Raw genomic sequence first — 23,071 nt, 5'->3', positions numbered from 1 at the left:
TACTTTAAAAGTGAGAAAACCTGTTGCCTTATAAGTGATAAACTGACTTTACTTTAATTAAGCGAGTAATTTGGAACTGGTAAGTTGACTTGTGCGGTTTATTTATAAATTCCAGGGACAGACGAGTCTTCGCTGAGGCCCAGCTTCCTGCCTCCACTGCTGAGACTGCAGCTCTGCACAAGACGTTTGGCCAGCGGAGAAATTAAAATGGTTGTGCCCAACTGAGTCTGATTTCTCTCAAGGTTTTTTTCATCCCTCGCCAATTGGTAAAGATTTTTTTCCCCTCTCCGCTGTCGCCACTGGCTTGCGTGGTTTGGGATTGGTAGAGCTGCGCATCGAAGGATTTGCTGTTCAATGTTTGGGCCCTCGGTGGTGATTAGTAGACCATGCTGAACTGAGCTGAACTGAACTTGAATCACTGAATACTGGACTACACTGTTTCAATTTGCTATGATCTTTTATGTGAAGCTGCTTTGACACAATCGACATTGTAAAAGCGCTATACAAAGAAAAGTGAATTGAATTGAATAAACTAATTTCGAGAGGAACACATGCTTGATTGATCACAGCTGGTCCCGCATCAGCTACACATATCGCATCGTCTTCGTCTTAAAGAATCCCACCCTACATCCCTACTTCTCCCCCTTCTCTTGATAGGGCAACATGGCAGCCCAGTGGTTAGCACTGTTGCCTCACAGCAAGAATGCCACTGGTTCAAGTGCAACTTCATTAATATTCATTACTGTCACAGTGTTTAGACGACAGAGACGCCACATTGTATTGGCAAAACAAGTGTGAAGTGTTGCTTTTATAGTTTGCTGCAGTTAAGTTTTGTTTTCATTTTCTCTCTGTGAGAGCTCAGCTGGAGTCACGCTTGGATTACCGTGTACGCGACGTGCGACAACAATAACTTACGTGTCTAGGGAGGAACATTGTTTACCTGAGAGCTGTTCTCATCTGCAAACGCTGAGATCCGGATTCGCTTGTAGGCTCTAGTTGCTGGTGATTGTCCTTTTTCTACAGATTTGGTAAGTGAGCGATCGGTGCTCTTTGTTTATTCAGTTTGTTCGTATCGAACTAACTATTGCACCGAGTGTAAACATGTTAGCACTACAACCAAACTATTACCGTCGTGTAGGATTTTCACCGCATTTTGTGACCAGAATAACACATGCAGGTTTCTAACACTACCTGCCGTGTGCATCTAAGTTTCTGGGAAATGCGGAGGGTTGTTTTCTCTCATTCGCCGTGCGGTATCAAACATTGCATGAAAAATACAAGCTTACAGCAGTTCCTCGAATCAAATATCTCGTTTGTCGCGAGGGACATGAATGAATTCCCTGAATGAAAGTTAAAGTCCACCATTTAATAATTTGACAAATAATTAGACTACAAATGCCCAAGTAAACACAGTCACTTTCTCCCCTGTGTGTGTGTGTTTTGACTCTGAAACTCAGCGCGCCCAAATGGACACTCACACACCATCCCTCTTTAGTTCCTCCGACACTCCCCCCTAAACAGAGCTGGACACGCCCACTTTTCTGACTTTTTCCAAAGTAGAGGTGTGAAAACACCCAGCTGAAACGAGGGGTTTTCATGACCCTTTAAAAGAGAAAACAGTGCGTGTGGCTTGCAGGCTAATTGGATGTAGTAAAGCAGACATTTCATTCAGAAAAATTTGGGAAAAGGATTCCGGGAGAGTTATTACAACCCAACCCAACATCCACCATTTCTATTTTTTGTCTTAGTTCTGGCAAAACTGACAGAAGGAGGGGTTTGGTTACTTGTTAACCACCAAAAAAACTCAGACAGATGTAATCTGAAAATTAAACTGAAAACAGGAAGTGCCTTTTCAGATCTGAATCTTAAATTACAAGAGCAACAGGTTTTTTTTTTCCTTGATAACATGCACTGATGTTCATCACAAAACTAGTAGTATGAGCTAGCAAAATCGTTATGGATATGTTTAATTGAATGTATACTTTAATAATTATAAGGCAAAAGGTGTACTCACTTTAAGCAAAATTGAAAAGTATTCAATTGAAATAAAACTGATTAAGACCTTATTTAGTTCAGTTGAATCACACTCAAATTGGTTTTCCCTCTCGGTGCAGTTCGTTTGGGCAGGTGTGAATGTAGCAGTCGCACTCAAGTGCACACCAAAAGTGTACCAAAAAACCGTACCTAGACCTCCCTGAGGAGGGGGTTAGTTTGTGGTGAGAACATGATCCAAACAAGAACAGACCTAACTGCAAAAAGTACTGTGCCTTTTCAGACTAATCCAGCTGTCGTAGTCCAAATCGTTGTGCATTATGGAATGTGGAGGAGAGAGAGAGAGAGAGAGAGAAAAACGTTAGCTGATGGATCGTTTGTAATATTTACAGAAGATGACCATGTCAGTTTAGCTAAATTAATTCACGCCTCCTCTTGAAGTGACTTGCAATGCGCCTTTGTCATGTGCAATGTATTAAAACATTGTTTTCCAGCCATGGACACACTTCATTGTATAGTTTGTCTAAAGTGGAGTATACAAACTATAGTATACTATAAGCAGGGATACAATCAGCCAGCGGGATCGTCACTCTTTAATTGCAGGAGTTCCATTTAGGATATACATTCAATAACATCTGACCAATGAGTGATGTGGGTTTTGTCACATGACTGCATTTTGGTTATTTTTAACTGACTCAGACCAAAGCAATCAGTGTGGTGTGAAAAGGAGCTAAAAACAGCAAAAAAAAGCTACAATGTATCATTTGTTGTCCTTGGTCCAGACCAAATGAACAAACTACAGATGTCAAAGCACCCTTAGGGTGCTTTCACACCTGTGAATCGAATCAGTTGTTCCGAAACAGAGATTACAATTGTTACATTGTTGCTCTTTGCTCTTGGAGGGGTTCGCTTTCACATTGCAAAGTTTCTAATCGCTTGGATAAAGGCTTGGATTGTAGTAAAACAAGATGGAGATTTCGGTCACAGTCACCAGCGATCTAGCCCATGCAGATTGCTAGAGAACTACTAATCTGCCGGTATATGAACTACAATATCCAGTCATGCAACACACACACACCTGCTCCAAATCTCTATTGATTAGACTCACACAGCTGAAGCTGCTCATGGACCGATGACTGGTTGCTGAGTCTTGTTATACTGTTAGTGAACATTATGATGCGTTTTCCTTGCCTTGCGTGTTTGAACCTTGCTTTGTTTTGTTTGCTTAATCCTGTCTGCTGCCTACCTTTGGCCATCTGCCTGTTTACTGACGACTCTGGATTTGCCTGTGTACATCTGATTGCCCCTGTGTTGACTGTTGCTTGCCTGATTATGTTAATAAACCTGCGTTTGGATCTGTACTCTCGTCAGCGTCCGCTTCACATTGCAATTTCACTACAGCGATTACATGGCAGGGTTCGTTATTTATATTCTCCTGGAGTTTGTATATGTCTGTTTGTATCTGAATTTTATATAACACATGAACATATTTATACACATAGCTAGGCCTGTATATAATCTTTATTGGTGCAGTCAAACAAATTATTGCATTCAAAAAAGGTTGTACACATGGAAATATTAAAACATTTTTTTTTTACATGCCGCCTTTTCTTTCATTTTTCAGCCAGATTCTTGAACTTCCCCCACTTTATGAGCAAAAACGTTTGAATTTCTATAAAAGCTGTTCAACATTTCTTATTTTGGCTAATTTAAACAGTTATAAACAACATAAAACAGACACATGATGATGTTCTGATAGCGATTCCTATGTAGAAGAACCACTTCCTCCCCTCCATCTGAATTTCGTGCATCATCAATGACGTCATGTGAAAATAACCTATTGATGCCCAATATATAGTAAACCTTCATTTCACTTAAAGTCATATGATCTCTTTATTGACATGATTGACTAATCGTATCTTGTAAAACGGGTCAAACTGGTTAAAAACAACACTCATTACTCAGATAGCTTGAGTCATAGGCACAGTAAGATTCAAAATAAACTATACTCATCCAAACAACACAAACTCTGTCCATTTATTTTTATCATTAACTTTTAATTCAGTAATTAAAACATGTGTTTAATCAGTTTTGATTTCTTTTTTATGTCACTTTTAAATCATAATTATATATAAATACATTAAATGTTGTACAAAAAAGGACTTTCTTGCTTTTATTAAGCTGCATTCTGCAAGAGCTGTAAATAATATACACAATATTACATGCTGAATCCACATTCTGCAGTCAAAACTTGTGTTACTGTGTGCAAAAGGAACCTGAATCTGTCACGCCTCCTTGTCACATAACCTTCCACGTGACAGCAAAGTGACAAAGTCCGTGACTGACTGACACAGACTCCTCCGTCAGTGCGTGTCTTCCATTTCTCTAAAACCCATAGAAAACAAGTTTACCTGCTCAACCATGGATCCTCAAGAAAACTGGAATACATCAGAAAAAGCCAAACTGCTTCAGCCTGGACCTCCACCGTACCAGGATCATTCAACATGCCCCCCTCCAGGCAGCTTTCAGAGCACTTCTGGGTATCCAGCCCAGCAGTTTGGAGCTCCAGGACCATATCAAGGACCATATCCAGGCCATCAGGCGGTCACCGTACAGCCTGCGATTTATGTGACGGCCACTCCACTGGCTTATCCACTGCCAGATTACCTGGGCTACTCCATTTTCACCATGCTGTGCTGCTGCTTTCCTCTGGGTGTTGCTGCTCTGATTTACTCCATCAATGTAAGTATTTGTAAAATAAGAAATCAGGTACTGGAAGTTTATTATCTGTGTGTCCTAATTTATATGAGGAACCAAGACAAGTGTTTCACTGCACCAAAAAAAAGATGAGTCTTGTTTCTAGTCCAAATGTCTTTAAATTCTTAAATCAAGAAGCATTTTTTAAGGAAGTAGAAAATCTATTGCTTTTAGAAATAATAATATAAGTCAAGATCAAGTGAGATTTTTCCAAAAAAATAAATAAATAAATAAATACACAGATGTAAGTAAAACAAACTTACTTAAAACTGATCTTATTTTGTAAATTGGCAGATGATTTAGCTTCGTTTCGGGAAAAAAACTTGCTTAATTTTGACTTATTATCTCTGAAAGCAATACAATATTTTTTACTTGTCTAGAAAATGCTTTGGGGTTTAAGATTTTTTGGATGTCTAGACAAAATCTCTAAATAAGTTCCTCTAAGTAGGTAGTGTAGCAAACGTTACTGTCACTGAGGACTAATAATTTGTTTAAAATGCTTGACTTTGGAAATTAAAAACTCTAAAAGTTGTTGAAACAGAGGTCAAGACCCATAATCTAGTTCAAATATTAAATATATTCATAAATAAAAGGAAATAAGTGTCCATGAATCACAAGCTACAGGCTGTTTCTGTTATAAAATCACACAACAGATATTTCCCCTTTCAGCCATAAAGATAAACAACACTCAATAGTTAGTAATGTAAGATAAAAAATAGGACATACACCCAGCGCAATATGGCGCAAGACATGTTTAGCGTGATTTTTTGCTGTTTTTAGACCAACACAACCCTAATTTCCATGTTTTGCACCATGTGTTTAAATACCAAATCCATTTGCCCCAATTATTTTGACTTATGGGTGTGTCGGTCTAAAAAAAGAGGTGTGTTAGGGCGCATTGTTGGCACGTTGCCATTTTGAAGAACTGAAATAGACTGCGCCATTGACCAACTATAAAAGCAGGTCTATAGTCTAGATTGTGTTAGTTATGCACTTTTGTGGGTTCAAACGCTTACACAATACTTAATACATACAGGATGTACAGCAATATACAAATATCTTTACAAAAAAAAATTAAAGGGTTAAAATATTGCAAAAATTATTATTTTCTACATACATATAAAAATCACTGCCTCCATGCCTTCTTAACTTCGAGGGGTGGGGGGCGTCAGTTTATTCATGACAATTTGCATTTGTTTAATGTTATTATTATCAGCAGTATTATTTATTATATGCATATTTATATTTGTTTTAACAAAAACAAGTTTAGATTTGTCCATCTTTCGGGTTTTGGAGACGTATGTATCAAAATATGGGGCATAAGAATTGCCCGTGTGTTTGAATATAACCACACTTTGTTATGATTGTTTATTTAATCATTTACTAGAAACTAAAACTAAATATAAAAAAATTGTTAAACTAAATTTAATATGTAGGCTAATGGATGTCTTCAGTGGAGTGAGTACAACACCATTTCCTTATCCATGGAAGTTGTAAAAGTAAAGTAAAGATAAAGTAAAGTAAAAAGAAAGTAAAGAGGCCAAATGGAGAAGGCTCATTCTTTATCCTCGCGCTTCAGATGGTTTTCTCGCTAGTAAAGCATTCAGTTTTTCAAAGTCCACCATGTAAATAGCAAATGCGCCATGGACGCAGCTGACTCTTAAAGGAAATGGGAGATTAGACTCTGATTGGTTTAATGCACGTTATGCTCAAAACACACCATAGCTCATTAAAAGAATTAGCACAGCCATGTTAGACCATGTGCCAGGGCGCAGAGCATATTTTTCCATCCTTAAATTAGCAAAAGTGGATTCGGACACGCCCTTAATGCTTCTTCGCCATGTGCTTTAGACTTTTCACCTAGATTGTTAAAACAAAGCCCATGATGTATTTACATATAGCATTTATTTGTTGTTAATGTTACTTGCATTAATAATGTTTCCAATTTCTGTATCTTAACTTATACACTCAAAAAATTACGTTTGTTATTTGTTTAAGCTACTTCATAAGAAGTTGAGCTGAAACAACACACTTCTTGAGGCTTTTAGAGGGGATAACTTTTTTTAAGTTTTATGTTCAATCCACTTAAATTTGTAATAACTAATGTTACTTGATTCCTTCATCTTGCCCCAATACAAATTGATTGTGTAAAACCCAGCATTTTTACAGTGTATGGCCCACCCATACAAACTACTAATGAAAGTTTGTTCCACTAGAGAGTTACACTTTCCTTAAAATTACTGACCGCTGACACCAAAAGTTGTCGAAAGAGAGATCAAGGTCCATAATAGAATTAAAAACAAAGGAAATTCCCCCCATGTAACTTCCTCAAAACAAATGCAAACAAACCTGGTTCCAAAAATGATAAGATAGGGAACAGGTGCTAAATAGCGTCTCAATTGCTCCATTGACATCATAAGTGCACTTCTGTTGTTCTGGAGTACTGTTCACTTTGAATGCAAACACAAAATGAGATCAGTGGTTTAGAAAAAAGGAAGTGCAATAAGTAATAACTGGAAACACTGAATTTAAAGAACACCGATATGTGATCATGAAACTTTACACTTCCTCTTCGTTTACAGTTTCACTTAAAAAGCAACAGCAATTTCACAGTAGCATGTGTGTTGTTATACAAGCACCGTTACTACGAGTTTAATGATTTCTACATCTGATCTGATTCATGAGCAATCATGTGAATCCCTGGTTTACCGTAAACACAGGTCACATGTAAGTGTTACAATGTGACTATTTTAAAGTCTGTGTGAAAGGGAGGTTGCTAAGACTTTTATTTTCAGTATATTGCGTATTGTTCTAAAAAGTACCGTTAGCATGAGATTAATGATTTCCACATCTGATCTGATTCATCAGCAATCATGTGAATCACCGGTTTAGTGTAAACACAAGTCACATGTAGTGTTACAATGTAATTTTTAAAGGCCATGTTAAACAAAAGTTGCTAAGACTTTTCTTTTCAGTATATTGATGTACTTCCAACTGAAACAGAAGGGACCCTTTACATTTTCAGGTTTCTCAATAGCGGAGGTCATCATAGATTGGTAAACTTAAAGTGCAGTGAATGGGAGAGTACAAAAATATTACAATTTTACAATCCTATTTGCTGAAATAATAAAAGAAAAACACCACGATGATGTTATCAAGACTTTCAGAAAACAGAAAAAAAGATGTGCGAGACAGCCAGAAAAGAGAATAACGTTAAATTTACTGTCTTGCCTCCATAGACCCTGCATTACAAACACCTCGCGTAAGCGGTAAATTATTTTTGTGTAATTTGATGTAAATGTTCATACAATTGTTTTTTTATCAAAAAATATTTAAAACTTTTAAGGATTTAAGGTGCTGATGACCGTTAAATGCATCATAACAGTGTAGTGGAAAGCGCATATTCCAAGGTTATATATGAGAAGTTTGGCCGGCAGCTATCTCTCTGCAACTCTCACATGGTTGCCCACTGAGGCTAAGCAGGGCTGCGCTTGGTCAGTACGTGGATGGAAGACCACATAGGAAAGCTAGGTTGCTGCTGGAAGTCTTGTTAGTGAGAACTGCAAGGGGAGCTCAACCTTTGGTCTGTGTGGGTCCTGATGCCCCAGTATAGTGATGGGGACTCTATACTGCTCAGTGAGCACTGTCTTTCGGATGCGACATTAAACCGAAGTTCCTGACTCTCTGTGGTTGTTAAAAATCCCAACATTCATTCATTCATTCATTCATTCATTTTCTTGTCGGCTTAGTCCCTTTATTAATCCGGGGTCGCCACAGGGGAATGAACCGCCAACTTATCCAGCAAGTTTTTTTTACACAGCGGATGCCCTTCCAGCCACAACCCATCTCTGGGAAACATCCACACACACACTCATACACTACGGACAATTTAGCCTACCCAATTCACCTGTACCACATGTCTTTGGACTGTGGGGGAAACCGGAGCACCGGGAGGAAACCCACGCGAAGGCAGGGAGAACATGCAAACTCCACACAGAAACGCCAACTGAGCCAAGGTTCGAACCTGCGACTCAGCGACCTTCTTGCAGAGAGGCAACAGCACTACCTACTGCGCCACTGCCTCGCCAAAATCCCAATATGTCCTTCAAAAAAAAAAGTAGGGGTTTAACCCCGGCATCCTGGCCAAATTTGCCCACGGGCCTCTGTCCATAATGGCCTTCTAACCATCCCCATTTGATAATTGGCTTTATCACTCTTTCTCCACTCCACCAATTAGCTGGTGTGCAGTCTGGCGCAATATGGCTGCTGTCGCGTCATCTAGATGGATGCTGCACACTGGTGGTGGATGAGTAGATTTCCCCCAATGTGTTAAATTGCTTTGAGTATCCAGAAAAGTGCTATAAAATGTAAGTAATTATTATAACCAAATTAGCAAATTAACAATAAAAAGGGTGTGGTGAAAATGTTATGTCAAAAAAGTCGTCAAACTGACGTCAACAGATGGCCCAACATTCCAAACACAGAAGTAAATGTTCAGACTTTGATTGAAGATTACCAAAATAAACATTTTATTTCAGTGGATTAACTTGCACAAATTCAATTTTCACCTAAAGAAAAACAATGTGTGCTAACAAATAAACATTGTAAATTTGGATTTGATTCAGACTTCAAGTATGTTCAAGCATGTTTCATGTTTATTTTCAGACTCGCAACGCCAACATGTCTGGACATCAGCAATTAGCAGAGAGCAACTCCAAAACGGCACGCACTCTTAACCATACAGCTCTTGGTATCGGCTTGGCCTTTCTTGTGTTTTATATCGTCTACGTCGCTGTGATGGTTACCAACGCTCAGCATTCAACAGATCCATAATTGTCAGAGAAATCATGGCTGGACAACAGGAAATTGAAGAAAAAATACATGATGTAATGCCTCGGGAATGTTTTATAATCACATTTTGATGTTTTTCTAGACCTTGAACTATCGTGCAACTTTATCTGTAGGAAATGATTATAGCTGATCTGTCTTACTCATCGTTAATAGATAAAGTAACTAACACATGATTTGAAAGTTGATTATCTAATGTTCCAAGAAATGCAAACTCCTGACTCTAATAGTTGATTATACAATGTTTCAAAAACTGTGACTTTAATAGAAAAGGTATAGTTGGTTGCTTTCTTTTCGTCCTGTGTATTGATTAAATATAATTAATTAAAATGTTTTTGAAAAGTTAAAATATTGTATGCTTTTTATTTGATACACCTCATTTAATTTGATACACCACACAGTGACTTAATTTTTAGTTGACTTTTCTAGTCATCTCAACTTACATTAATCAAACGCACTAAAATATTCCTAAAATTTACTATAAACTCAGTCTTACTTATCAATCATCTCCTAACTGTGAACTCTTGAAAAGTATCAATAGATGAATTTTGAAACAAAGCCTCTTTTTCTAGGGACATTTTGTTACAGATTTTAATACCAATGCAGAGTGACACTCAAATGTATACAGACAGATCCTGCTGTCTTCAAACTGTGGTTTGAGGTTATGAGTCAGAATTTCCAGAGATGGGTTTTTGCAGAAGCTAATGTTACCTACGAATGAGATGTTTTTAAAAACATTTACCGTCAATACCAATCTTAAAGTTTATTTAGTCATCTTAAAGTTTCTAGTTTTCAGAATTTTATGAATGTGTACTGTAAGTTTTATAATGATTAATTAACAGGTCAGCTCTAAAACAATAATAAAATCTGGATTTAGAAAATACGTGCACTCAAAACTTACAGTCTCTCAGCAATTTTGATGACATCACTCTGCATTATGTCAAATGAAGTTTGATCTAGAATCTGAAATGCTGGTAGTACTGCAGTCTGCTCTGGTCCATCAACACGATAGTATAAAGCAGATCATATGCTCAAGTAAACATAAAACAAATCAGTTTAAATTCTACAACCACAACATCACATTCTGAGTTCTACAAAGCATGCTGTATGTTAAAGTTCAGGAGTGATGACCTGTTAGAGAATAGTTATGTCCTGTGGGAGACTAAAGTGATGTGGAAGCCTCTACACTACACAGCGGTAATCTTCAGACATATTTAATTGTCACAATCACATTATAATCCACAAAATAAATGCATAGATATGTGTTTAGTTTCTACACTGTTAAACTAGCATGGCACAGCCACAACTAAAACCTCTTCAATCTTCAAATTTTGAACTATGAAAATTTTCTCATTGTACAAAAAAGCAAGCATTTACTTTTTTTTTTTTTTAATTGTATTGTTCCCTACTTTGGATATATATATATATATATATATATATATATATATATATATATATATATATATATATATATATATATATATATATATATATATATATATATATATATATAAATATATATATAAATAAATAAATATATATATATATATATATATATATATATATATATATATATATATATATATATATATATAAATAAATATATATATATATATATATATATACACACACACACACACACACATATATATATACACACATACATACATATATACATATATATATATATATATATATATATATATATATATATATATATATATATATATATATAAAGTGTGTGGGCCCTAAGAATCGTCCTAACTACCCATTCTCCCTATCGGTGCTCACCAGTAACAATATACAGCCATATCACACTGCTTTGAATACAACAGTTACTATAGCAGGGGTCACCAAACTTTTTGAAACTGGGAGCTACTTCTTGGGTACCAATTATTGTGAAGGGCTACCACTTTGATACACACTTCTTAAATAACAATTTTTCTTAATTTACTTTAATTATATGTTGTTATTATTAATGATTAATGATATTCCTCTATGTGAAGACACTGATCATTTTAATGATTTCTCACAATAGTTCTCAACAATGATTTAACAAGGTAAGAAACAGAAATATCAATATGTAACACTTTATTTGTCTGAAATACTTTTAGTTTATATATATATATATATATATATATATATATATATATATATATATATATATATATATATATATATATATATATATATATATATATATATATATATATATATATATATATATATACCTTAATGTCATTAACAAATTTTACACCACTACAGGTGTGATTTAAAAAGAATAACTTCAAAAAATACTAGATTCAGCTAACTGGTATGTGATGCAATGGTGAGCTATTTTTATAACAGGCCTGTGGGCAACACAGGAACTATACTGTACAACAGTTTGTGTATATAAAAAAGTCAAACACAGAGAGTTTCAAAAATCCTTTTGCATGAGGAACTACTTTCTTCCACTGTTCATTCACATCTGTGGTTGATGTCAAAACAGCTGTTGCTAATTCACCAACATCACTTCAGAGCTTGTATTTGAATGATTCTTAAGCATAATGTCTAAAGTGATGAAAAAACAGGTGATTTTGCTCACATTTTAAGATTATAATGCTGAACAGCATAAAATTCCATCAGTCAACAGAGATTTCCCAGCATTTCTCTGTTGCATTTATGATATCATGATAATTAACCTCAAAAAAGCCAAAGTATAGCAAACACTTCCAGATTACTATTGTATAAATACAGCACTACAACATGCAAAAGAGAGAGATCGAGTGTCGCTCACCTGTTTTATAATGGTTTGATCAGGTGTAGTTTGAAATTTACACTGAATTTTTCTCCCCTAAGGACTTACTATGCGGTCTCTTTCTCCATCTTGTGGCAACACGTCAGCCATCCTTGCTCTGATCGATGTTACAGGCCAATGGCCGCCAATGAGCTAAATCTCCAAAATTATAAATGTTTAAAATAGGCACTATCCTTATAAATAAACTACATATTTGCAATCTAAACTACAGTCTCGCCTAAATAAGCCTCAAAAGTACATTATGTTGTGCAACAGCAGCAATATTTGTCAAACTGTAGTGACTTTGTTGGGTAACATTAAGCCTTTATTGAGTAATTTATTAATAACTCAACCAGTTGGGTTAAATGTTTGGTGCTTTGTTTGGTTATTTTTAGCCTTTGTTGGGTTATTTAAAAACTCAACCAGTAGGGTTAAAAATGTTTAACTTTAACAGTCAACTGATTTAACTGACAGAACAGAACAGCTGTATTAATATGCTTACGTAATGTTGTGTTTGAGTTATAAAATTCAAACGCATTAAAATGTTTATTTTTTTAATCAAATTACCTCTTTGTGTCGTATTTTTTATATCCGTTTAACCAGCACTCTTAATTTGATGATACAAACACGCGCTTCATAGCCGATCTATATAGGGATAAAAGCGCTTTCTCTACCTCCATATTCATTTCTACATTTTTTTTTTTTTTTTGGAGGAAATGATACACATATTTGAGATATTAGTGGTTAAGGCAAAATTACCATTACAATTAGATATGTTTGTAACCCAAATTGTTGGGTTAACCTTAACGGCTCTATGGATTGGGTTAAAATAACCCAACAGCAGGTCGGTGCCAAAAACAACCCATCAATGTTTTACATGTTGGGTTATTATTAACCCAACTGTTTTAAGTGAGTAGCACAAGCCATGGCTATATACAAGCCAGGGTTTGCATTAAAGGAAAATACATAAGAAATTAAATAAATAACAATAAACAGGAAAAGAAAAGAAAAAATCGGCGTGAGAAGTGACCTTTATACATCTCTCATATAATACTACTCAGTTAAAAGTTGGGTTAAAAATATCACAACATATAATCCAACTTTAGGCTATTATAGCCCCTTCCCAACCTTGGCTATTTTAACCCAATGCAATGGGTTATATAATTAAAATAATAATAATAAAAATCGCAACACAGAGAGGTAATTTGATTTAAAAATAACAACAATATTAGGGTTAGGGTAAATTAAACGTTATAATGCAAAAACAACATTGTGTATACACAATGTTGATTTTGCGGTATAGCGTTTATTTACCCCAACTCTAATACCGTTGTATGCACACAAACACGACATACAAATATAGGATAATATTCTTTATTGGAACTGTTGGAGACACAGATTGAGTAGTGACAATAATACTCAATCCAGAAAGCTTATAACAATTTTGAATTTTTTTTTTTTTTCAAAAGCTGTGTTTCATCAGTCTTATCTTGACAGTTGTGGTTTCCAGTCACATGGTGCAAAAGAAAGTGTGGTCATGCCACCATACAACTATGAATCTCTTCACATACATTTACTGAAGCTCAAGACACCAGAGTACAGCAATCTCATCTCATCTTGAAGTCAAAACCGGAAGAATGGATCACAGGCAGAATCAACCTGAGACTGTTGTGATGTTGCAGCCTCAGCATCCATACTATCCAGGCCAGACACAGGGTCCCTACGCTCAAGGGCAACATCCAGGACAACTGAACGTCTCCGTACAACCTACATCATTGCCGGAACACCTGTGTTGTTCCATCTTTACCATGATTTGCTGCTGCAGTCCTCTGGGCATGGCGGCGGTGGTATTTTCCATCCTCGTAAGTATTACTTCATGAACTCTACTTTTTATTTGTGAACTATTTGTTTGTTTTGTTTATTTGTTTAATAAACTGAAAATAATGTGAAGCCTAATGTGCAAAGCCAAAATATGTCCGTGCTAATATGATCAACAATTCACTTTTGTTGGTCTAAATCAGGGGTGTCATACTCGATGCCAAAAGGGCCGCAGTTCTGCCCAGTTTAGCCTATTTAAACACAATTAAACTAAATCAGTAACTGAGAAACCTACAGGTAAGAGTGTTGAAGCAGGGTTAGAACTGAACTCTAGTTTGAATCCCCTGGATTAGACAATATGCATTATGTGCTACAGATGAATAACTATGTTTGGATGAATTTTAAACTCATTGGAATTACTAACAATGAATAAAATATACTAGGGCTGCAACAACGAATCTATTAAATCGTAAAAAATCGATTACTAAAAGCGTTAGCAATGAATTTCATAATCAATTAAGTGTGTCGCGCGACACAGAGACGTTTGATTATTTAAAAAAACACTTTAGTTCAGCATGGAGCAGAGTGAACACAGTCTCTCTCAGTCTCTCGCGCACAGATACAGAGTTTAGCGTCTCAAAGACAGGGATGAGGAGCAAAGGAGCAGCAGCAGGGTGAATCACTACAGAATCCTACTTTTGCTCCGTTTTGAAGTGAGGACCATAAAGTCCCTGGTGCTGATGTTTTAACTCGTTCTCCAACGTGACAAGCATGACAAGTTAGCGTTAGCTCGTTTTAGGGCTGCTCGATTTTAGTAAAAATCATAATCACGATTATTTTGGTCATAATTGTAATCATGATTATTCTAAGCGATTATCAGTTGAAGTCAAAATTATTAGCGCTCCTGAGAATTTTGTTTTTTTAAATAACTTTCCCAAAGTATGTTAAACAGAGCAAGGAATTTTAACAGTATTTCTTATTTGTTTGATTTTAGCTAGAATAAAAGCAGGTTTAAATATTTTGAAACCCATTTTAAGGTCAATATTATTAGCCCCCTTAAGCAATATATTTTTTGATTGTCTGTAGAAGAAACTACTGTTATACAATGACTTGCCTTATTACCCTAATTAAGCCTTTGAATTGCACTTTAATCTGAATGCTTGTATTTTGAAAAACATCTAGTAAAATGTTATGTACTGTCATCATGTCATCAGCAGGCAAGTAAACATGGCAATGTCCATCTTACGTTATAGATCACGATCACTTACCGTACGTTCACACCGAAAGCGGCAAGAGCGTCCAAGGTCGCTCTGGCCGCCCTGGCGACAACGCTGTCTGCCTTCAGCTCCGGCGGCGAGAGCGTCAAAACTCGCTACATTGATCTCGTACTTAAAGGAGCCGTTGCAGCATTATCAGTTACATTCCTGCATAAAACATGTTTTTAGCGTGAAAATGTTGCGCACTTCTTATCAAATTCATATAACAATGGAAGATCAAGTTGCGTGTGGTGTGGCTTTGCTCTATTTATCCAATATGTGTCCATATGTCTGAAATATCCTGAAGCAGCAGTACTGTTTTGTACTGTTACATCACGTGAGATTCCAGCTTTTTAAAGATAAATTTATATAACATTAATGAACATCAGTAACTCGCCAGTAACTTATTTAATGTATGTTCCTGTAAGAAAACATTGTAAATAATTGAAAATCCGGCGACCGCAATAATCAAACCCCTGGGAAAAACTGTGGTCGGAACCAAAGTTCACAGGTCTGTGTTCCCTGAACTGCTATCAAGCGATGGACGTCTTTATTCTGATTGCTTGCCGCCGAACCGCGTCATAGCTCATTACCATAAAGTTGACTTCATTTCAACTCTCCTCGACGCTCACGCCGGCGAAGACGCGCCGCGCTGCTCCTCGACGCTTATCGTCGCCTATCGCCGCCGGCTCTCATTTAAAATGAGTGACTTCCGGCTACTTTGACGCTCTCGCCGCTTTCGGTGTGAACGTACGGTTACACGTTTATTGAATTGGAATATCGGGTAGCTGATGACATGAGCCAGCGTGTGAATATGTTGAATTAAAACAGAAAAAATAAATAAAAGGGACACATCTGTCATACAGCGCTATTGTGGTTGCCGTGTGTAACGTGATAAACATGAAACGTCGCCGCGGAAACATTAAGTCAAAGACAGCTTTCTTGTCAGTTCAACCGCATGTACAGGAAATATAGAGAATCCAGGGTAAATGGTCGCCTAAAAAATGACTCCTGGTTCCAGAATATTTTAAACACACTAGCAAAAGGATAAATAACAGAAGTAAAGCAACAGTGGTATAGTTACTTTCCAAGACTAAAAACTAAAGTTTTTATTCACTCGCCTTTTTTGCTCATTCATTTTTCCATCTGTTGTCATGTATAGACTGAAAAAGTACTTTTTTTTCTTTTCTTTTTTGTCTCGTTTCCAGTCCAAACATGTAAAAAATCTTAAATCAAGAACAGACAAGAAAAATGGCATAAGAAAATGAAGTGATGCTTGACTTCTGTTTGAGATTATATCTTACTAAGTTTGTCTTTCTTACCCCATTGGCAAATAATTTAGCTTGTTTTAAGCAAATAAACACTTATTTTGAGGTGTGTGGGTTTTTTTTTTTTTTTTTTTTCAGAAAACGAGACATAATGTCTAGTATCTTGATTTAAGATTTTTTTTTGAGATATTTGGATTGGAAAACAGGACAAAACTACTTAAGTTTTTTTATTTTATTGTTATTACTATTATAACAACTCAGGGATGAGCTTTTTCGAATAAAGGGTTGGAAATGAATGCTTTTCTTGTTTTTTTTTTATATCTGATTAATCGATTAATAGAATGAATAATCGACGGATTAATTATCAAAATAATCGTTAGTTGCAGCTCTAAAATATACGAAATGCTTAGAAACCTGATGGCATGTTGATGTGACTTGGTATTAGTTGTTAAACAGTAAGTTCACCTGTTCTTTTTACAGACTCGGTATGCAAACTATGCAGGACAGAAGGAACTAGCAGAGAAGAACTCCAAAACAGCAAGGATCCTGAATTATGTTGCTGTTTTTTTTGGCATCTTTATTATAATATTGGTTATTGTCTTCATCTTTCTTGTTAAATCCTTTCTTGAATATATGAATAGACTTAGAGATTTATAGATATTACCTGTGAACTGTTGTCATGGCTGGCATCAGGTAATGACAGATTGATTTTTGTCATTTAGGTAAATGTTAATGTGTTTACAGTCACTCGGTTAAAATTAATGCGTTAAGGCTGGACATTTAAAACCAGTAAAGCTCTGACTGACCGACTGCATTTATCATGAGTAAAACAACTTTCTTTTTTATTATTGAATTGCATTTTAGGTGATAAAACCACTGCCAATATCACTGTAAAAAAGTTGACTCGACTTAAAATTGTAAAGCAACTTGATGCAGAGCTTTATTGAGTTGACTTAAATTGAGTCAAGTGCAGTACTTGGGTTGAAATTTGAATCAACTCAAAAAAGCTCTGCAGCAAGTTGCCTTACATTTTTGAGTTGAGACCTTTAACACATTTTGTTGCATTTAAGTTAAATTGCATCTACAGTTCATGCCAACTAATTCTCATTAGATTATACAATAAGTAGACTGTTAGGTTGTGGTTAGGTTGACATGTACTTGCAAAGTTTCTTATAGTCAGTTAAATGTCTGTTGAAGGAGCAATAACAGAAGATATTAAACAGACAGTCTACTAATACTCAGAAGTAATTGGCATGTAGTTGCAATGCAAATTTTAGTCAACAAAATCTGCAATAGGGACCAACAGTCTTACCAACTTTTTTTACAGTGATGTTTTAAAAATCTATTTTCTGTTCTCTTTATTTAAGTTTTGTTTATATCTTTTGCTTTTTCTTATGCGCACCTGTGCTATTTTTCTTACATTTTCTATTTTTCATGTTTGTAAAAACTTCCAATAAATAAATAAATATATACACTGCAACAACTGTGTTTTTTCAACTTTAAAAAGTGTTTGTCCTGCCTTAAAATTCTAAGCTTACTTTACTTAAATGGTTGATAGGTTAAAGTTAACAGGACTTGACAACACAAGTCTAATGGATGTGGTCTAAGTTTAGTTAATTTAAAGGGGTGGTCCACTACAATATTCATTCATTCATTTTCTTTTTCGGCTTAGTCCCTTTATTAATCCAGGGTCGCCACAGCGGAATGAACGGCCAACTTATCAGCACGTTTTAATCAGCGCATGCCCTTCAAGCTGCAACCCATCTCTGGGAAATCCACTACAATATCATAGTTTAAACTTTAGTTGATGTGTAATGTAGCTGTGTGAACATAAACAACATCTCTGATCAAAGACACTCAAAGTTCAATAAAAAAGAAGACATTGGCTTTTATGCTGCATTCACACCAGATGCGGAACGCCCGTCAAGCTTGAGTGATTTACATGTTAAGTCAATGCAAACGCGCGAATAGACATCCTGCGATGTGATACGAGCGAATGACGCGAATTGTGCAAATGACGCAGTGCGAATGGCGGGGCACGAATTGAGCATTTTGCGCGTTTGACACGTTTAACGCACATTTCGCATGAATCGCTCAAGTTCGAGAAAGTGAACTTCAGCATTCGCGACGCTTTAACAAATCAGAAGCTTGCTCTTGTGGGGGCGTGATTGTGACATATAGCCTGTTGTGGGTGTCCCAGGGGAAATTCTCCAGCCAACACCCACAAGAAGTTCATCAAACTGGGCTGGGCTCAGTCAGAAGCACCGCTGAAAGCCTCCGTCAGCCAGGTTAAGTTTCTGGAGGAGTTTATGAGTTACAGAGCTGGATGCACCTCTGAAAGTATGTAGTGGACTCAGATACAACCCTAAACCTTTCGACGCTGTTTTTCAGCCTTCATAAAGCACATAAACACTGTTATTTTCTTCATAAAATCCATGTTACCCATTCAGCTATGAAGCTAGAGTCACGGGGCAGACAGAAGACAGTCCGCGTCTGTTCTGAAGTGAATTGGACGAGCGATTGAAGCAGGGTTTGACGTGCGAATGAAGCGAGTAAACTCAAACGTTCATGTGGCTATTTAAGCGATAATAGCGCGATTTATCTGCGCGTTTCGCGTCTGGTGTGAACGCAGCATTACAGAGATAGTTTAGCAAAACCTACAGCAAACGAAGTTTGGGGAATACAAAAAAATACATCCGGGCTAGTGAGATCACAAACGCTTCAGGTTACACTCATTCACAACACGCAGCAAAGGGGCGTGGCTAGAGGCTCTGTAATTCCTATATCAGTGAATGCTAAGATGTCGTTCAAACTCTGCTATTTTCACAGAACTCATTCTGTTTCTGTATTTGGGCTTCTATATGACATGACACAAAGAGAGAAGTGCTTACGGTTTAATTTAAAATGTGTTCAATATAATTATTAAAAATATATAGCTCTAGCATTTGACAAAGGAGAACTTCCAGAATCTCAGTTCAGTGCGGGATTCGGCTAAAAACTCCTCCAACCAACGAAGCTGTGGATTATGAGCTGAAAACAGCCACAATCTTTACCAGCGATGCGGTGTCTCTCTGTGTGGCCGCTTTCCCTGTTTTACATCTCCAATAACAAACTCACAAAATATATGTGAACGCTTCCTATTACTTACACACGCTTATTCTGAATATATGTGAAAGACACTTGTCAGATTTTATTTTAGAGAGCAGGTGTGAGGTTCAGTTGTGTGCTCTTCATGTTCTGTCTGATTTATGAACAAACTGATACGGCTCTCTTGAGGGCGGGCCTTTCAGAGAAACTAGGAAATATGACAGTCATTTTCATGTTAGCTGCGTAGCTGTATGTAATCAATGTAAGATGTAGGAAATAATAACGTGATTTTCAACAAATGAAGCATAAGCACACATTGCTTTGCATCTTATAAACACAACCAAGCCTTATACAAATACACTGTGGACTACCCCTTTAAATATATAAGTTGTTGTAATAAGGAATTATGTTGATAGGATGTTGATGTAAGAATTGTGTTGACTGGACTTTTTCATAATTGTGTAATGGACATTAAAAGTGTAATTGAGATGGTATAAGTTTAGTGAACTTAAATAATAAAGTTGTCTTAACACATGTTAAAGTTGAGAGGATAATACACATGAGAAACACCCACACACTCACATTCTCCCTCGGCCAATTTTGTTTATTTAATTTACCTATAACACATATCTTTAGGCTATGGGGGAAACCAGAGTACGCAGGAGAAACCAACACTAGGAGAACATGCAAACTCCACACAGAAATGCCAAGTGTCCCAGCCCGGTCTCAAACCAACAAACTTCCTTCTGTGAGGCGACTGAGCCAACGTGCCACTAACCACTGAGCCAACATGTGGCATAGCGCAAAATGCAAGGCCCCCCCCACAGAAGCTAGTAGGGGTTTACTAGCATTTAACACTTTGTGATCGCCTGCAGCAATCAGAAGAAAGGATTCAACTCAATAGAGAAAAAAAGATAAATAGAATATGTGTTAGTATACCTTATCAATTACACAGTTTAAAAGAGAATAAACCAGCCACTGAAAATGTGATAATCAGTATTATCAGTAGTAATGATTTCACTTAGATATCTAAAATTTGCAGTAGGTTCAAAAATAACACAAATATTATTACAACAAGTAATTTGAATAGTCAAACTACAAAATAAAGAAGATGTCAAAAGTTAAATGAAAAGTTCAGAAAAAAAAACAGTTCAATTCAAATTTAAAGTTTCATTGTTCCGTTCGGGCTGAGATACCAAAAAATACCTTTTGGTCCACAGCCGGGTTCGTTTGACGTCATAGTATGGTACGTTTTGGTTGGTGTGAACATGTCTTCTGAACTCATGTGCGCACCCGTGAACCGTACCCGAGTCTGCCTGAAAGTGGTGCTCTGGAGTACAGCTCATGCAAACTCTGGTATGGTTCACTTCTGATGGGAATGCAATCATACCAAATAACAGAGGTGAACCACCAACTGTACAACAAACTATCGTTTTCATTACGTTCGTTCGTTCGTGTGTGTAAGTGTGTGTGTGTGTGTGTGTGTGTGTGTGTGTGTCTGTGTCACGTTTCGTACCTTGGCGACGCACGCGACTGAGCCAGGGCAAACACAGTGATACACAGTGATGTCTGCTTGTCTCCTCCAAAAACAGCTTCTGCTGTGTGATGTTCTGAATGTTTATAACATTTTTGCGGCAGATGGACGCGAGTCGCTTTCTGTATGTCCAAAACCAAAAGCTTTAGTTAAAGCAGATTAACTGCGATGTGCGGAAGTCTTTCCATTTCGGCCCTTGAAACAAAACAGCAGCTCGATGATGCAAGCGTACCGGGGTTCAGAAGGACAAAAAGACAGTATAAACACAAACCAACCGAGGAGTTGGCAGGGGGAGATAATCGAACTTGGGTATGGTCCAGGCAAATTAACCAAGTGTGAAAGCACCTTTAGGTTGCTTTCACACTAGACCTTTTGGTCCGCACCCGGGTTCGTTTGACGTCAGAGCTAGAATGAATATGTCTTCTGAACTCGGGTGGCACCCGACTCTGCCTGAAAGAGGTGTTCTGGGGTACGGTTCATGCGAACTCTGGTCTGGCTCACTTCTAGTATAAATGCAATCATACTAAATAACAGAAGTAAATAACAGAAGTGACCGCCAAATAAACAACAAACTTTTGTTTTCATAATGTTCGTTCGTGTGTGTGCCACGTACTGTACTTTAGTGACAAGCGGCAGTGAGCCAGGGCAAACAAAGTGATATTGTCTGCTTGTTTTCTCCAAAAACAGCTTCTGCAGACATTGTGTGATGTTCTGAACATTTATTTTTTGTTCTTGCGGCAGACAGACACGAGTCGAGCTTAGAATGACCAAGAGGCAACACTCAATAGAAGGTTCCATTGCAGCAGCAGCGTCCAGCAACAGCCCCAGATTCCAACATTTTGGAGTGAAAGCAGTCAGCTATCTGTTGAATCTTATTGCTGCTGGGATGGCAAGCAGCTGTTTTGTTGTTTGTTTTGTTTTTTATTTAAAAAGTGCATTAAAGCTGAGATACAACCTTGAAAGATGCCAATACAAAACTTACTATGACAATAATATGCTATTGTTCTATTGGAGTTTTCATTGCAAAATAGATGTCGAGCCATCTAGTGGCTGTTCTCCAAATCGCACAAGAGTATTGCCTCTTGGTGATTCTATGCTCTTTGCTGGGGTTCAGAAGAAGAAAAAACACCTTAAACACAAACCAACCGAGAAGGTGCCAAAGAAGGGACAATCGAACTTGGGTATGGTCCAGGTAATTGAGCCAAGTGTGAAAGCACCCTTAATGCCCAGTTCAGTTCCAGAGGACAATGAAAAAAAATAGAGCAGTGCTCCTCAAAGATGAAAATTTTAAGTAAAAAAGTATAAAATAAGATATATATGTTTGATCCACAAAAATCCATAGCAAAACTTGGAAAAACATAAAACAAAAATTGGTTTGATCCTACCAGATTTGATGACTGATCCCTCTTTGTCTCTATCACCAGTGACAAAATGATGGGGTGGTTCGCCAGTCCAAACTGGACAGAAGGTTTAGCATGGACAGTTTTCAGTCTCTTCAAAGTGAAAAAAAAAGAAAAGAAAAAAACGGCCTTGAAACAACAAAGCCAAATTAAGCATTAGTTTCAGTTGTCTGAAATTCTGAATAAATCATCTCAAATTCAAAATAAATTGTATGTCTAAATTATTTACACATAACTTACACAGAAAGACATGCTAAATCACCATGCGCTTGTACAATAAATTGCGGTCCACTGTATGTACAGCGAAGCTGGCATCCATACACATTTCACAC

The 23,071-nt window shown here is 36.8% G+C and overlaps 1 protein-coding gene and 1 long non-coding RNA gene across 3 annotated transcripts in view; one reads left to right on the top strand and one right to left on the bottom strand.

The window, feature by feature from the left end:
* LOC141378317 (uncharacterized) overlaps nucleotides 1-23,071 on the bottom strand; it is a 59,670-nt gene that overhangs the window by 36,146 nt on the left and 453 nt on the right. For both annotated transcript variants that reach the window (XR_012392522.1, XR_012392521.1), the window contains exon 2: nucleotides 22,725-22,868. This is a non-coding gene — a long non-coding RNA (uncharacterized lncRNA). The remainder of the gene's footprint in view (nucleotides 1-22,724; nucleotides 22,869-23,071) is intronic.
* si:dkey-33i11.9 lies at nucleotides 4,315-9,946 on the top strand. Its single transcript, NM_001386350.1, has 2 exons — nucleotides 4,315-4,734; nucleotides 9,415-9,946. Exons 1-2 carry the CDS (start codon nucleotides 4,414-4,416, stop codon nucleotides 9,580-9,582), a joined length of 489 nt encoding a protein of 162 aa, NP_001373279.1. The 5' UTR covers nucleotides 4,315-4,413; the 3' UTR covers nucleotides 9,583-9,946.

Source organism: Danio rerio, chromosome 16, assembly GCF_049306965.1.
Source record: "Danio rerio strain Tuebingen ecotype United States chromosome 16, GRCz12tu, whole genome shotgun sequence".
Classification (NCBI taxonomy): Eukaryota; Metazoa; Chordata; class Actinopteri; order Cypriniformes; family Danionidae; genus Danio; species Danio rerio.
The sequence above is the reverse complement of the archived record's forward strand: the minus strand, read 5'-3'. Positions and strand labels throughout refer to the sequence as shown.

Bases quoted from the DNA above. Each gene is read 5' to 3' on its own strand.
- si:dkey-33i11.9 (NM_001386350.1), top strand. From the start codon at position 4,414: ATGGATCCTCAAGAAAACTGGAATACATCAGAAAAAGCCAAACTGCTT. The intron at 4,735-9,414 runs GTAAGTATTTGT...GTTTATTTTCAG, and splicing joins CTCTGATTTACTCCATCAAT to ACTCGCAACGCCAACATGTC.